Source organism: Apis mellifera, linkage group LG1 (genome assembly GCF_003254395.2).
Source record: "Apis mellifera strain DH4 linkage group LG1, Amel_HAv3.1, whole genome shotgun sequence".
In the NCBI taxonomy this organism is placed as follows: Eukaryota; Metazoa; Arthropoda; class Insecta; order Hymenoptera; family Apidae; genus Apis; species Apis mellifera.
The window spans coordinates 13,323,658-13,341,766 of record NC_037638.1 but is presented as its reverse complement, the minus strand read 5'-3'; the positions used below and the strand labels follow the sequence as shown (position 1 = coordinate 13,341,766).

Sequence of the window (18,109 nt, the reverse complement as noted above, 5' to 3'; positions counted from 1 at the left end):
ATTTTAAAATTTATGTATGAAAATATAAAATATTCTTTGTATTTTGTAATTTATAATGATTTACAAAATTGTTATATATTAAACATTATCTTTAGAAAAAAATTTTTATTTTTATATTTATAATATAATCAAGCATCATGTAAAATTCAGTTATAGAAATAGACTTTAAAATATTTAAGTTTGCATACATTAATTAAAAAATTTAACATATCTAATAATGTATTATTTTTTTAATAACCAAAAGACGTTAGTTAATAATTTTAAATGAACATCTATAATATGAAAAAATATAATATAATAAAAATAAATATAATGCATGAATTTTTTTCATTTTATTTCAAACTTTTTTAAAATAATGATGTATTAGAATTTATAAGTAATTATGAAATTATTCATAATATGAATATTTATAAATTTATTCTAAGAATTAATTTTATACATTTCTTGAAAAATAGTATAATAATAATTAAGAGACATAAATCTTTTAATTAAAATATAATTTCTTATTAATTTTTTTTTTTAATTATATTTAACTGATATTTTAGGAAAATTTTTTAGAAAATTTAATAACTTTGATATTTTACAAAATAGAGTTTGAATTCCTTTATTATTTGCAATCTTTTATTACTTTTTTTGAAAAGGAATTTTTTGTAAATTAATTGCAATATATATTAACAGCAATTATAATTTCCAATTATAATTCAATTAAATCCTTAAAGAAATTAAACATATTTCAACGAAATCGTAATCTGAAAATATAGAAAATGGAAGCAAATTTTTTTTAACATATTATCTTTGTTATTAATCTAAAAAAAACTTTGTTTGTTTTAAAAATTTAAAAATTATCAAAAAATGACAGAACAAAACATTATCATAAATTTAAACACATTTTAAACATAGATTAATATATATAATGGAAACTGGAAATTAAAAATTTTGATTTTGACAAAAAAATAAAAAAAATAAATTAAATAAATAAATAATATAATAAATAATAAAATAAATAAATAAAAAAATAATGTAATTATTTTTTTTGAGTTGAATAACTCAATATTAAGTTTATTATATTTTAAAATATTTAATATATTTAATATTAAAAAATTCATAATATTTAATTTATATATTTATATATTTATAATAATATATTTATATATAAATATATAACAATAGATTTTTCGTTGCAAATCACTTATTTATAACTAGTTGAAGTGGAACAATAAATTTTGTCATGAAATTGATTATTACTGAATTGTAAATTGTTATTAAGAAATAATTTCAAATATAAATACAATAATCTATTGATTAGTTTCAAATTATACTAATAATAGTTAATAATTTAATATTAATAGTTAATAGTTTAATAATTTTTTAATAATTTAGTAAAAATAATCTAATGATAATAATTGTAATCTAATCTAATAATAATCTAATAATTACTTAAGTTATAAATAAAATAAAATAAGTTATTAATAAAATAAGATAAAATAAAATAAAAAAATGTAAAAGAATAAAATAAAGTTTATAAGAAAAGATAAATTTTAAAATTTCTAGATGATTAGAATAACAAAAATAATTTATATATTTATATATTTTTTTTATATGAAGGCAAGTTATCATCATGTTAATAATTAATTCTCATCAATATATATAATTTGTCAGGAATATTCCGTTTATTGACTTATTATATTATATTTTCTATTACAACATATTTTTAAATGTAATTTGATTCATAAATATCAATTATTAGCATTTTCTTTTTTTATTTTATTTTTTATACTTATGAATAGACCGAAATAAAATACAAATATATAATCGAGTCACATTTTTTTTACAATTCTCTCTAACTCTAACTGAATTCATCATATTTATTAATTACCATCAATATTATATAATATATATGCCAATATGTTATTTGATAAAGTAAATAGTTTACTGCTTGTATTCTCTAGATGCCAATTTATCAGGAACATATCTTATACACATCCTTATCTTACATATAGATCCTATACATATTAGATCTTATGTAAAGTTTCAGATTCATTTTTGCAGATAAAATGAATGATAAAGTGGTGTGATCGACGATGAGAATGGATGTCAATATAAAATCATGTCAATAATGAAAGCATAACATCTATTATTTTTATTTATTTTAAAAATATAACATCTTATCTTCGAATCTTTTAATTCCAATCTCTCCTATCGAATTAATAATAATATATATATATATATATATATATATATATATATATATATATTTATTCTTATCGAATAAAATAATATATATTATTATATAAATATTATATTATATTATATTATATTATATTATATTATATTATATTATATTATATTATATTATATTATATTATATTATATTATATTATATTATATTATATTATATTATATTATATTATATTATATTATATTATATTATATTATATTATATTATATTATATTATATTATATTATATTATATTATATTATATTATATTATATTATATTATATTATATTATATTATATTATATTATATTATATTATATTATATTATATTATATTATATTATATTATATTATATTATATTATATTATATTATATTATATTATATTATATTATATTATATTATATTATATTATATTATATTATATTATATTATATTATATTATATTATATTATATTATATTACAATAATATATTATTATACTGTCAAAAAAGAAATAATACATCTGTAAATATCTGTAAATATTATCTCAAAAAGCATAGATAAATTATTTAATAACGAATTTTTATAAAAGATTTTATAAGAATTTCTTCTTATATCTACCTCATCTACAATTACATTTTATAATTTACATTATTTTTGATCATACATTTATGATTACATTTATTTTTCATGTAATTTTACATTTTCTATTGAGCCTAAATATTAAATATATTTAGTATTATATAACATATTTCATTTATTTATAATCTTATTTTAATAGAAATAAAATTTTAATCTATCAAAAAAATATTACCGAAATATAATGTCAATTAATTATAAAAATTATTATTTAATTATTATATTAATTATAAATTAAAATATAAATAAGATATAATAATTTTAGAAGAATTAAGATTTTGTTTTTAAGAAAGAAAATAAAAAATATACATATTAAAAATACATACATACTAAAAATATATTTTATTTTTTCCTTTACTGATATTTTCTATATTTATTTCTTTATTTCTTTAATCGATAATACATCTATGATATAATATCTATTAGATTTATGATAATGATAATGGTGAAAAAATGCTGAACTTGATTAAAAAAATTCATATTTCATGATTTATATAAATGAGTCGATCGGTTGTACCATACTATAGTATAGGTTGTACCATACTATATCTTGTACTCTATTCAATTATTTTATATTCGAAGCAAACATTGACAATATGGTAAGTAAAACAATTAACAATTATCACTTATTTTAAATTATTTTTGAATATGAAGAAAATGTTATAAATATTGTATAGATTACATAATATTGTACATATATTACATAAATAATAAAATAAATTATAATTTACTATTATTTACATTAATATTTGATTTTAAAAATTAACTTATATTAACTTAAATATAATTAATATTAAAAATATTTTTAAATTTCTATATTTTTAAAAATCTTAATTATTGTTCACATGGAATAATTTAATATTAATATTCAATATTTAGAAAGCTAACTTTATTTATTTAAGATATTTCAGATGTGAATTTATGAATTTCTATTTTTTATGTATCTTAACATCATTCATATTCATGATTCAATATTGACTTAATACATTTGAAAATTTAAATCTATATTTAAAATATTTTATAAATTAATAAAAAAATTAAAAATTTTAAATTAAAGAAATACGAAATTTAAAAACCTTTCTATTTTTTAAATATTTTAATATTATCATTGTCTACATTCACAGCTGAAATTCACTTTGGCAATTTTGGGTGCCTTGGCTGTATCTAGTCCTTTGGAGGCCTACAAACTGCCAAGCGTTGGAAGTGGTGACCTTGCTAATGAATTGCAAAAATTCGTTGATCTTATTCCCTTAGAGAAAATTAATGCAATCATCAGCCTTTACAAACAAGAAGATGCTGAATTCCAACAATTGCTCAAATATTTTCAATCGTCAGAATTTAAACTTTTAATTACTGAGATAGAAAGTCTTCCTGAATTCATTAATATATTGAATTATCAACAAAGTGCCGGTCTTGATGCATACTACTTAGTCAACGAGGTCAATGAATACTTACATTTGCCGAAGCTCAAACCACCATTCTTCCGTGCCAAAACATCCGGAATCCGTGGTTTTCTCGATGAAGTAGAAGCTTTGATACCTTTGGACGAGCTTAAGAATCTATACCAGGACAGATTGAAGAACTCTACCGTGTTTGCTAAATTTATCGAGAAATTGAGATCGCCCACTGCTCAATCACTTGTCGACAAACTCTGCGCTAGTAAGAATTTCAATAACTTTTTGTCGAAAGCCAAGAAACACGGTGTTCACCTCGATGTCGTAAAGGAACACTTAGAAAAAGTTTTGGGTCTTAAAGCCTCTTGTCTCAACTAAATGTTAATGTTTTTTTCTTTTGTTTTTCGTTTTCATATTTTCTTAGGTAAAAATATATACTATTTATTTTAATCAGTATATATAAGTAAAATATGTACATTGTTTGTCTTTATTTCTTTTATACACCCTTCCTATCAACTTTGCATTCTTAGAAAATTTCATGATTAACTGAATTAAATAGGCTATTAATTTCTATTTGATATCACAAAATAAAAATGAATTTTTATCAAGACTTCTACATTTTTTTGAAATTATATTAATGAAATTTCATTTTATACAAAAACTTAGATTGAAAATTAATTAAGAAATATATTTTAATTTGGATTTTTTAAAACTTATAAGAAACAGAAATATGAATGATGATTTGGATTTTGTTATAAACTTTTTAGATATTAATAATTGTTAGTGGATTTTTATTCTCTAATTTTATTTGCATATAGATTTCTTAATTATATTATGACTGTATGTAACTATATATGAGAATCATCGTGATAATTGTGTACTACATATATTATGTCGTACTTTATTAATATTACTTCTTACATGTATACAACATTCTCAAAAAATATCGATGTAATCAAACATTTTGTGATATTGATAATGAATTCGAATTGAAATAAAATTTTTTCTTGCTATAGAAATAAATAACTTTCACTTAAGAAAAAAAATCATTTTAAATGCAATTATAATAATTGATCATAAGTTTATTTAATTGAATAGTTTGATTCGTAAAAAATAAAAATTTTATAAATAGATATTCTGAAATACGAATCATACTGTGAAAGTAGCAATACGAAATGTAGAATGAAAATAAATATAAAGAAAAACATTCTAAAGAAAATATAATAAATAATATCATATATAATAAATAATATAATCAAAATAAAATACATTGAATTCAATCTATATTGAAATCAGAAGACATCTATTGACATATGGGCGATAAAATAAAGAGCAATAAATAAAAGAATACGAGAAATTAAATCGTAATTTAAAATAGACAGACAAAAAATTAACAAGAAAAAGAGAAAGAACGAGAAAAGTTAAAAAATATATGTAGAAAGAGCAAGCAAAGAAAGAAAAGCAAAAGCCTCGAGGAGAGATTCAAAACCCTAATTTCTTAATTAGCTTATTTCCGCGAGTCACACCTTTTGTGCCCTGCATAAGTTGCTGGATTAAAGCATTGTCGTTGTTGGTTATTATATCACAAGATATGAATGAGCGGTGTACATACGAATGAGCAAAATACACAACAATGTGATTCCATGCAAATAAATTCTCCAAAATAATCTTGTAAAAGGACTGACCGGAGTTTCTCGAGATTGCTATAAAGATATATGAAAACTTGCTTGAATGACAATTATTATTCTCAGTCGATATTTAGTCTAGAGAATTAATGAATATTGTTTGTTTAAAAAATGATCTTCAAAATGAATTTTTGTAAAGTCTTTTTCAAAGATTTATATAAATATTATTATATTAATTTTACTTATTGTACTGTTAAAACATAGAAATAATTGACTAAATTTATCAAAAAATGAATTGAATGATGACAATGAAAATGAATGACAAGTCTAAAGTTTAAATATAATGTATTTACACCAAATAAATTTTCGACAAATTGTTGATTTGATGTAAATAAATTATATTCAAATAAATAATCGAACTCATCGCGATCACAAACGAATTTTCACATACTTTAAAAAATAACTTAGATGAATTATTTTTATGTATTAGAACGATCTAATGTATAAAAACGATGATAAAGAAATTATAATTATAGCTATAAGTTTTATCATATTAAAAACAAAACAGATAAAAAAAAAGAAAAATAAAAAAATATTAATGAATATAAATTGATTACAGAAGTGAATGTAGAAAATTTATATATTTTTAGAAATTTATATATATTATATTCACATTTTATTCTATGTTTAATATGTAATAAATATGAGCTAAATATTTATTTAAAATAGAGTGAACATTTGTTTGAAAATATTAACTATAATTCCGATAGTAGGTGATGCAATCTATTATTATTGAATTGTCATCATGTGTTTTGCCAAATTATATTTCTATATTGAAAACAAAAATAATTTTTTAATTTCTCTTGACTTTTTCCTTAGTAAAAAAGTTTGTATAATCATATATTATATCTTCTTCTACTTTATATCTATAAAATAGATATAATCGTTTATATCTAAAAATCTTTATTTTTATAAATTGAAATATATAAATAAAAATGAATATCTTTTTAGCATTCTTTTAATTTTAATCAATATTAAATGTTTGTAATTTAATACTTATTTATTTGGGAAAATCCACAAAATTACTTCAAAATTGTCAAGAGCAATTGAATAACACTTATTGTAAAAACATTTCTATAATTTCAAAATTTTTTTAAATTTATTTTTTAAAAAACTTGTATTCTGTGTATTCTGAAAAAGTAGTTTGAAAATCTTTTTAAAATCGTAATATATTTATATATTGGAAAAATATCGAAAAAAAATTAAAATTATTTATTGAACAGCGTAAAATTCATATTCAAATAAGTAAATTCAATTAACAATCAAATTTATTTTTCAAAATATGTAATAATTCATAATATGTTATGTTTTTGTTTTCATTTGTAGTAGATTTTCATGTAATTGAAATGATGTTTAATACTGGTTTGATAATAGATAATATCTTAACTAGATGCAAAAATTGTAAAAATTTTGTTTCAATAAAAAAATAAAAAAATATATTCAAATAAATAAAATATTATAATATCATATTACATTATATACTCACATTATATACTCTTCTTAAAAATAAAGAAGCTTGATATATTTTTTATACTTAAAAATAAACAATTTATTTAAATAATTTATTCTTGATGATTTATTTTGTATATAGCAGGTTTAGTAATATTTATTTATATTCTATTGCGAAGCAGAAAAGATACGCGGAAGAATCGCGCGTGATACGTGGTCGGCTATGGTGGATCGATCGAAATTTCATTTCGTCGCCAAAGACCTGAGAAGACTTTCGACCTTGTACTGAGGAAGTGGCGTGCACTGGCTTCTTGCGAACCCGTTCAAACTTTAATGCATGCGAGAAGGTCTGCTTGTTTGCTCTCGAGAAAATTGCTCTCGTAGAAGCGGATGTATCGAAGTAAAATGTGATTTTGCCCGGTGACCCAAGGGATTTCCATTTCCTCTTTCCATTGACTGTTGCGTTGGACGAAAGAGCGTCTCACCTATGTGTATATCCCGTTAAATTCGGCAAAGATCGCACTCCATAACTTATAGTTTTATTGTCTTTGAATAATATGCTCGAAAAATTTTTTTCTTATAATTGATATATATATACATATATATATATATATATATATATATATATATATATATATATATATATATATATATATATATATTGATATTACAATATCAAAAATTGAAAAGTTGTAATTAATTGAAAATAGAGATATGTAGTAGATATCACAGCATCTTATAATGATCTTTCGGTGTGGATTCTGCGATTTCAGTTGCGGTTTATTTTCATCTATAGAAGAAAATAAATCATGTAATATGTGATCAAATCACCATATTAATAAAATAAAAAGATAAGTTCATCAAGAAATATAAATAATAGATATATAAATAAAATATAAACTAAGTTTATTAATAATATTATAACTAACTATATTTTTGATAATTACATAAGAAATGAATTTCTTTTTGATAAAATATTTATTGTACATATATATATATATATAATATATCATATTTATTTTTCGAATTACAAAAATATTCTTATAACTTTATGGTAAAATAATTAAAATTAAAATTTGTTATAAAAGTTAAGTTTTGATTTTGATATTTTTTGGAATTTAAATTTTTAGAATATATGACATATTTTAAAATATAAAATTATTATTTGATAATAATTCTTTTTTTATTGACAAATATCATCATTTTCATATTATTATTATTATTTTATTATTTCGTGTATTGTTTTTATATTTGTTATCTATATTTTTTATTATAATATGTTTTTATAATATATATAAATAACCAAAAAAAATGAAAAATTTACTAATTTATGTCCAAGTAATCAAAAATAAATCAAAGAAAAATAAATTTTAATTAATAAGAACATTCATATTACAAATTTGTTTGATTAGATTAATGTGAATTTTGTACAATTATATGAATTCTTATGTAACAAATTGGATCAAATTGGATCAAAATATATATTAAAGGAAAGTAATATAAATATATTCAAAATCGGAATAAAATATAAAATATATTATTAATAAAGATAATTTTTAACATTCTATATTGTTTAAAATGTATTATGAAATTAACAACAGAAAATATCAAAACCAAAATTCAATTTTTACAAAAAAATGCTATTATTATTACAAATTTTTATCCATGAAAAATAATTATAATTTCATTTTTTTTTATATAATATCATTTTCAATATTAAGTCTATTAAATAAGTTATAAGTATACTTTATAAATGAATATATTGTAAAAATAACATAAAATAATATAAAAATATATATATAAATGTAATATAAAAATATAAAATAAAAATATGCATAAATGTACATATATGCATAATAAGTATTTAAAAAAATACAAATTTGAATTTATTTTATATAATAAATTATATAATCAAATTATTATAAAATTATTGATTAATTAATTATATAATTTTATAATTTTTATTTCTACAAAAATATTAAATTATTATAAAAAAATTATTATATTATTATATTATTATAAAATAACGAATTAAAATAACGAAGATATAAATCATTAAATATATATTATTCAAATATTTTTATTATAATATTCTTAAAATATATTATAATACTATTACATATATTATATACTTATATATAAATGTATTTCAATTAAACTTGTGTCAATTTTTCATAATACTTTATAATCTATTGTTTTAAAAATGGCACATAAGAAAAAATTCTTTTTTGTTTTTATAAAAATTATAATATTAAGACTTGGAAAGTTCTAAAAAGATGGATCGAAATTAAATTCTGTATTTAAAAATATATCAAATGTTATAACATATAATAACATTTGATAATATCCATATCCATTATCATTTCATCTTATATTCTTTAAGATTTTTTTTAATAAGAAAAAAGAAGAATCAAGTCTTAGAAAGCTTCTCGTAAGCAGCAGACGAGTTTTCATCATGACCGCAACGTTAATTAATGTAACTCGACGAAGTATACGAGCATAATTACTTTGCTCGAGTGGCTCGACTGAAAAGTTTGCTCATTATCACGGGATGCGTAAGTACATGCACATGATACAAACATACATCTAACGTGGCATTGACAATAAGAATTATTATATTATTGTTTCATATTATCTTATGTTATAAAAAGCGGAATTTTTTTTCAATTTTAACTGTTAAGATATCGAGATGCAAAGATATTTAGAATAAATAATTAAACATATGTAAACAATTAATATCATGCTTTAAATTAGAGAGATAGGGAGATTTTTAACGAAATAATTGCGTAACATTTTAATCAAAATAATATATATTAAATTTTATTTAGACAAATACAGATTTTTTTGTGATAATATCATTAAAGTATTACATTAATAATCCGATATGTTCAATAATTATATCTATCAATTATAATTTATAAATTTTAATTTGTAAATAAATTGTAAATATGAATCTAAATATCTAATTATATCTAAATAATTTAAATATATAATAATTTATTTAATAATTAATAAAATTTTTTACATTTTATTTCATAATATCTAAATGGTAAAATTTAGCACAAATTTAAATAACCTAATTGCCTTTTGCTTCCCAACTATTAATATTATTTTTGGAATTATAAATATAAAATAATAGCATAATTTAATACTAAATATATCATAAACAAGGATTAATATTCTATTAAATTACGAAATATTTTTATTCACATAAAATTACAAATTTTTTTGAAAAAATTCTACCAGATATATTAAACATAAATATTACTCATAGAAATAAAAAAAAATGTAATAAAATAATAATATAATATTTTATCAAAATATGAAATATTTTTATTCATACAATTTTTTAAAAATTTTAAGTACATATTAATAGAAACAAAACATTGTAATTACATTTTATTTTTTAAATTTCATCAAAATCATCATTTAATCAAACGAATGTAATGTTTCACAAATTCAATACAAATTTACTATATTTCTTGTTTCTTTCTTATTTTTATTTTTTTTTTTTTTATTAACAAGAAATTCAAATTACGTATATATATTTGTAAGATAGATGCATACATTTCGTTAGAATTTAATTTTAGCAACAATGTACATTATTTTCATCCTAAACAATTCCTTTGATCTTCTCAAAATCTTTCTTCTTCAACATAATTTGATATATCCTTTATTTTTGAAAAAAAGTTGCAAATATTTCAAAACGCTTCGATTTTCGATATCACGTAAAAGATACAAAAAATATCGATTTCTTGTCCTCCATATACATGATTGAAACATTATATTGTGTATTTGTTCTCAACCAAACTGATAACGTTTAAGAATAAAAAAATTTGAAAATATACATACATCGTTTCGAAAAATAATATTTTTAATGGTATATTAAATAGAATTCGAAACTAAATGTACAATTGGCGAATAAGCTGCATTTTTCTGTTTTCTATGTTTATATTTCTTTAAAGTCTTTGAAATGGACACGATTAATATTTAAAGGAAAATCATATTAAGATATATTGATTCTAAATATTGCATATAGTATCATTTGATTTTACACAATAATTTATTATAAATGAAATAACACAAAATTTATAAATAACAAAAATAATATTATTTTTATCAATATTTATATTAATAAAATAATATTATATAATAAAATTAACAAAAAATATACATGTAGACTAAGTAAAAATAAAAATGTTAGACTTACATTTTGAAAATATCATAATAATTATTACAAAAAACGAGATATACTATTATAAACTAAAAATTTATAGAAATTTATAGTTTTCTGTTTTTTAACAATACCATGACAATTTTTTTATTATGTAACTAATAATGTAAATAATTAATTATTGATTCAATTTTATAATCATATTAATATTGCTTGTATGAAATAATGAAAATTTTAATGGATATTTGTTTCTAATTGTCATTATAAATGAAATAAAATGTTTTATTAAGAAAGAATAATGGTGTGATATTTTAAATTAATTAAAGGATAATGTTTAACTTATATATTATTATTCTAATAAAAAAAATAATTGCAATATATATATATATATATATATATAAAATAAAAAAATATTACAATTGAAAACATTTAAAGTCTGGTAATTGATACTATATTTGAGCTTGATACTATATTTCTTTTATGAGATTCTCAAAATCCTCTAAACTTTCTATTTTGATGTCTATATTTTTCTGAAATCTTTATGTTCTTTATCAATTGTTAATATCTTTTAAATCTCATGATCAGAAATTTTTCAGATGTATATATTAGTTTTCAGAGTCAGCATCTTATGAATTACAAATAAATTTTACCTATAATTGATACTAATTTTTTCAAATCTTGTATGATTATATCTATTAAATTGAATTTGGAATGACAAATATAAAGTTATTCATATTATTTATTTATTACAGCAATAATATAATCAAAAATTATATTTTTATACTCTTGTACTTTCGAAAATAGTCTTGTAAATGAATTTGAGCGAAATGTATATTTTCAATGGATAATGTTTTTATGCATTTTTATAATAATTCGAAACATTCATGATGCAATATTTTCTAAAAACATAATTTTTTATTTATTTATTAATTATTACAATTATTTATTTTATTAATTATTTATTGTTATGACAATAAATGAGAATTATACAAATTTACAATAACATTATCGAAAAAAAATAGTTTAAAGATACTTTGATTAAAATCGTTTATACCGATAACTCATATATATTTCTGTATTTGTTTATTCTTTGTGTGCATCAATTAATGTTATCCAAAATATATGACTAAAATATCACTCGTCAACAAATATAGCAAGATATTGATTATGTTTCGTATATATTTTTTGTTATTCAATTTTATTATCATTTTTTGATCTGAAATCGATAACAAATCTGAAGATTTTTCAAAGGTTTTTTCAAAGAAATCAATTTTTTTAAATAGTCAGAATTTGCTTTCGATAGTAAATTGAAAATGAAAATTAAATAATATAAATAATTAATTAAAATTATCACTTGATTTAAATGAATTATGAATGATGATTTGAGAGTAAAAAGTAATTTTTACTAATGCAAAAAATATATTCATAGAAAATAAATATAAGAAATAAAACATTAAATTATAATAATAATATAATAATATAATATAATATAATATAATAATATATATAATATAATATAATAATATATATAATATAATATAATAATATAATATAATATAATATAATAATATATATAATATAATATAATATAATAATATATATAATATAATAATATATATAATATAATAATATAATATAATATAATAATATAATATAATAATATAAATATAATAATATAATATAATTATATAATATACGATAATTAGTACAAAGAAAATGATGTTCAGCATGCAATAAATCAAAAGCAGAAACAATCCATTATTCAGAAATCATCGATGATCGATCGTTTTATTCAATTATCAAAATATATTAATTTCAATTCAATCAATTTGTTATTCAATTTTTTAATTTAATATAAAAAGGAATTTGAAGAATTTCATAGAATATGCTGTATGAAATGCTATAGACTTTATATATTTTTTAATTTTTTTGAAATTCTAATGATCATAATATAACTTACTTTTTCTGTTTTTTAAAAATTAAAATAAACTAAATTAAATTTTACTTTAATAAGAAATATTATTTTGAACATTATTAGAATAAATAAAATGTAAAATGTCTATTAAACAAAAGAAATATACTATTAATATAAATTGTTACAGAAGAATGTTTTAATTATATTATAATACTTGAAAACAATCAGAATTATTAATATTATATCAAAATGTCTACTTCCACCCTTTTTTTCATATCAAAGCAAATAACATTTATAACAATCAAAATGAGAAACAATCCATTATTCCAAAACTATTGATCATTCTATTTAATTAAAAAAAAGAATATATCAATTTAATTCATGACTCATTCAGATTCTTAAATCTCATAAAGATTTATAGATATATAAAGAATATAACAGTTACTATAACAATCTAAAATTATAATGATCTATTATTTCAACATCGTCGATTTAATTAGTATATTATTTATTCAGTTAGAAAGTTACCGATTTATTATCATTATTCGATCTATGGACTCAGTATCGAGATTCTTCGAAATCTTGTTCGTTCTTTTCGAGTGTTTTATCACGTCATTACTTGTAATAAGATTTTTATGTACAAGAAATCACCCATCTAGGCATTTAGTGGGCGTGGATCACCGAGAAAAAAAAATGAAAACAAACCTCTCGGAATAGGAATGAAATGGTAGAAGAGAGGATCAAGGAATAGAAGAGGAAGATCTCGCGCTTTGGTAGAAAACTGGCGAGGAATCCAATCGCAATAGAGTTAAGTGTTTGAGAGTAAAACCTGGCCAAGACACGACCTCGATTACTCGCCGAGGATTTGTTACGGCCACCTTTTCCGCCACGTTTCCTTCCCTCGATCCCTTCGAATCATCCAAGACTTTTTCTTCGTTTTCGATTCGTCTGAAAGCCGCACAGCCGTCCCCCGTGCCAACGTAGGAGGACCAGTTCCGTCTCTTTTCCGTATCAAACCGATTCCATCCGTCCTTTTTTCCGATCATCAAACCAAAGAGATTTCCAATTGGCTGTCGCGTTTGCTTCGCCATCGATCCTCCTCGTCGAATTACACCTGTTCGAACTGATTTCTTTTTGAGCCCTCTTGACCAGTTTTTTCGAAATATTGGATTGATGGAAATATTTTGTCGGAAATGTTTTCGATTTTACTATGACAAACAAATTCATTTATTTTGAAATTATTGATTTATTTAATAATTAAAGAATTTATAAGTATGAAAAAAAAATATACATTTGTTCATAAAAATTAAGAAATAAAATATCTAAAATATAGTTTTTGAAGATTGAAAAAATGAAAAAGAGAGTCATATTAAAAGAAAATAATATTAATTGTAAATCAATATAAATTTTCAATCCGTATTAAAAATTATCTGAAACATTGATCAGTATATATGAAATATATAAATTAACGAGGAAATAGGAATATTATTTATCAAAGAAAAAATAACATTGTCAGCAAAAACAAAAGACTTGAAATATATATATATATATATATATATAACTGTTTGACAACGAATCTGATATCTAATGAAGAATACAGATTGCGTAAATTTATTTGCGTTTATCATAGTAAACATTCAGTGCCATTTAATATATTTTTTTAATTCTGATGTTTAGAATCTTCATTTGATAAAGATAAAATCTTAATCTATCAAGAAAAGATTAAGATGTAATATTAATTAAATAAAAATTATTCTTTCATAAAAAATACCAAAGACATAGAATAAATTAAATAATATACTTTTTTGTTTCTTTCTTTTTGAAGAAAAGAGATTTTAATCATTTTAAATCTTCTTCATCTTTTAATCTCAAAGATTAAAAATATTAACTTTAAGAAAAGAGAAATAAACAAAGAAATATATATATATATATATTGTTTAGTTTATTTGATATTCTCTAAAAAAAATAATTTAAATATTTAAATATAATATCATAATTTTTTACAATTTATATATTTATATATATAATTGATATTATATCTATTATATAATATCTATTATACCTAATAATAATAACCTAATAAAAAAATACGAGAACGATTAAAAAAATTCATTACATACATAATATGAGTTGAATGATATCTTATTATAATTTCGTGATCTATTCAGTGATCTTGTATTCAAAGATAACGTTAATAGAAGCAATATAATAAGTAGAGCAATAATACTTATTTTAAACTGCTTTTGAATATCAAAAAAATGTTATAGATATTCCAAAGATACTATCTGTAAATAAAAAAATAAACTATAATTTAATATTATATTCGATTTAATACTCAATAATCGATTTAATAATCAATCTGAAAACACAAAAGCAAATTATTCGTAACGCATTATCTTTACAACCTATGATAAAACTTGTTTGATAATTAGTATTACAAAAAGATATAGTTAAATATTTAAGTGTATATTATAACGGATGATTTATATAAAAAAGCACATTTAAAGGAAAAAAAAATAAAATAATATACATATAGCACAGACTAGAATTAAAAGTTTCAAGATATATGAAAAAATAAATAAAAAAATAAAAAATAAATTAAATAAATAATATTAGTAATTAATATTAATAATATTAATAATAAAAAATATTATAATATAATATAAAAAATTTTTCATTTGAGTAACACAAATTTATTAATTTCTTGTTAAATTTATTATTTATTATTTTAAGGTTTTAAATATATTTAATATTAAAATATTTATTTATATATAATGTAATATTAGATGTAATAATAGATTTTTTATAGTAAATCATTTATTTATATATATTGTATATTATATATATATATTGGCTGAAACAGAAGAACTAATTCTGTCGTGAATGAAACTTCTTAATTCTATTGGAATAAATTATGAGAAATAAAAATAGAATTTTAATGAAATAAAACACAATTTTATTGACAATATACATCTTTTAAGCTTCAAATTTACAAAAACATATTATTTAAAAAAAAACAAAAATATAGTAATCATAATCTATTGATTTTCTTGAAATTTTATTAATAATAATTTAATAATTTTTTAATTATATATTTCTATTTCTAATAATCTATTAAAAATAATCTGAAAACACTATAGTAATAATAGTAATAATAATAATCTTATCTAATAATTATTTAATAAAATAATAATAAAATAAAATAAAAAGTATAAAAATATAAAGTGTAAAAAAATAAAATGACATTTATTAGAAAAGATAAAATTTTTAGATGATTAAAATAATTTATATATTTGTAATGAAGATTATTGTCATATTGTCTCAAATTTGATAACAATTAGTTATTATTGATATATATAATTTAAGAATATTCTGCTTATGTATATTAGGAATATTCTGCTCATCATATGACTTATTACATTATATTTTCTATTGCAACATATTCGTATAACTTCCTACTTCAAAATATAATTTAATTTATGAGTATCAGTTATTAGCATTACTTTTTTTATAATTATGAATAGATGAAAATAAATCGAAATAGAGCAAAAAATAGTAATCAAAAAATATATATAATCGAATAATATATAATGTATATATTAATGTTTAATATTTTACATGTATATCTTATCTTATTTAGACCTTTGTAAAATCTTGGATTTTCGTAGATTCATTTTTTCAGATACCATTATGGATGAGAATGGTCGAGGATCAGAATGTGATTATATCGATAACAATTGAAAGCACAATTATTTTTATTTTGAAAATATAATATCTTATCTCCGAAACTTTTAGTCTCAGTCTCTTCTATTGAATTAATAAAAAAAAAAATATATTATTATTATTATCTATTAGAATTATTATATATTATTATTATTATCTATTAGAAAAAAAAATAATATGCATTAGAAAATATTATTACAAAAGACTAAAATATAGATAAATTATTTACTATTTGTACAATTCGATAATCTTCTAATTAAAGGTACAGACTCTATAGACATCTCTTCTTATTATTTTCTTCTTATTATTTTTCTTCTTATTTTTCTTCTTATTTTTATTTATATTTACTTTTTATGTAATTTTATATTTTCTTAGATTATTGAGCGCAATACAATGTCATATAATATATATCAACTCAGAATTTTAATAGAGATAAAATTTTAATCTATCAAAAAAAAAAAAACTTATAAAAAAACTGATATCAATTAACTATATAAATTTTTGTTTAGTTAAAATAGAAATAAGATATACTAATTCTTATAAAGATTAAAATTTTACTAAGAAGAAAAGAAGAAAATAAAAAAAATATATATTAAAAATATATTTTATTCTTCTTTTGATATTTTCTACGAAGAAATAATTTTTATATTTAATTTTTTATTTAATTGATTATTATATTTATCGTATGATATCTATTAGATTTATGATAAATAATAATAATGAAAAATTGCTAGAATTTGATTGAAAAAATTCATATTATTATTATTATATATGTATATTGTATTTAATAATATGTATTATATGAATTTTTTTAATTTTTATAATTTAGATTATCTATATATAGATTGATTGTGTGATTCCATAGTAATCTTATAATCTATTAATTATCTTGTATTCAAAGCAAATATTAACAGAGGCAATATGAAATACTA

General features: G+C 18.5%; 1 protein-coding gene across 1 annotated transcript; it reads left to right on the top strand.

Moving 5' to 3' along the window:
• The first annotated feature begins 3,306 nt into the window (after positions 1–3,306).
• LOC727243 lies at positions 3,307–4,687 on the top strand. Its single transcript, XM_001122953.5, has 2 exons — positions 3,307–3,436; positions 3,962–4,687. The coding sequence occupies exons 1-2, from the start codon at positions 3,434–3,436 to the stop codon at positions 4,607–4,609; spliced, it is 651 nt and encodes a 216-aa protein (XP_001122953.3). The 5' UTR covers positions 3,307–3,433; the 3' UTR covers positions 4,610–4,687.
• The last annotated feature ends 13,422 nt before the right edge of the window (positions 4,688–18,109 follow it).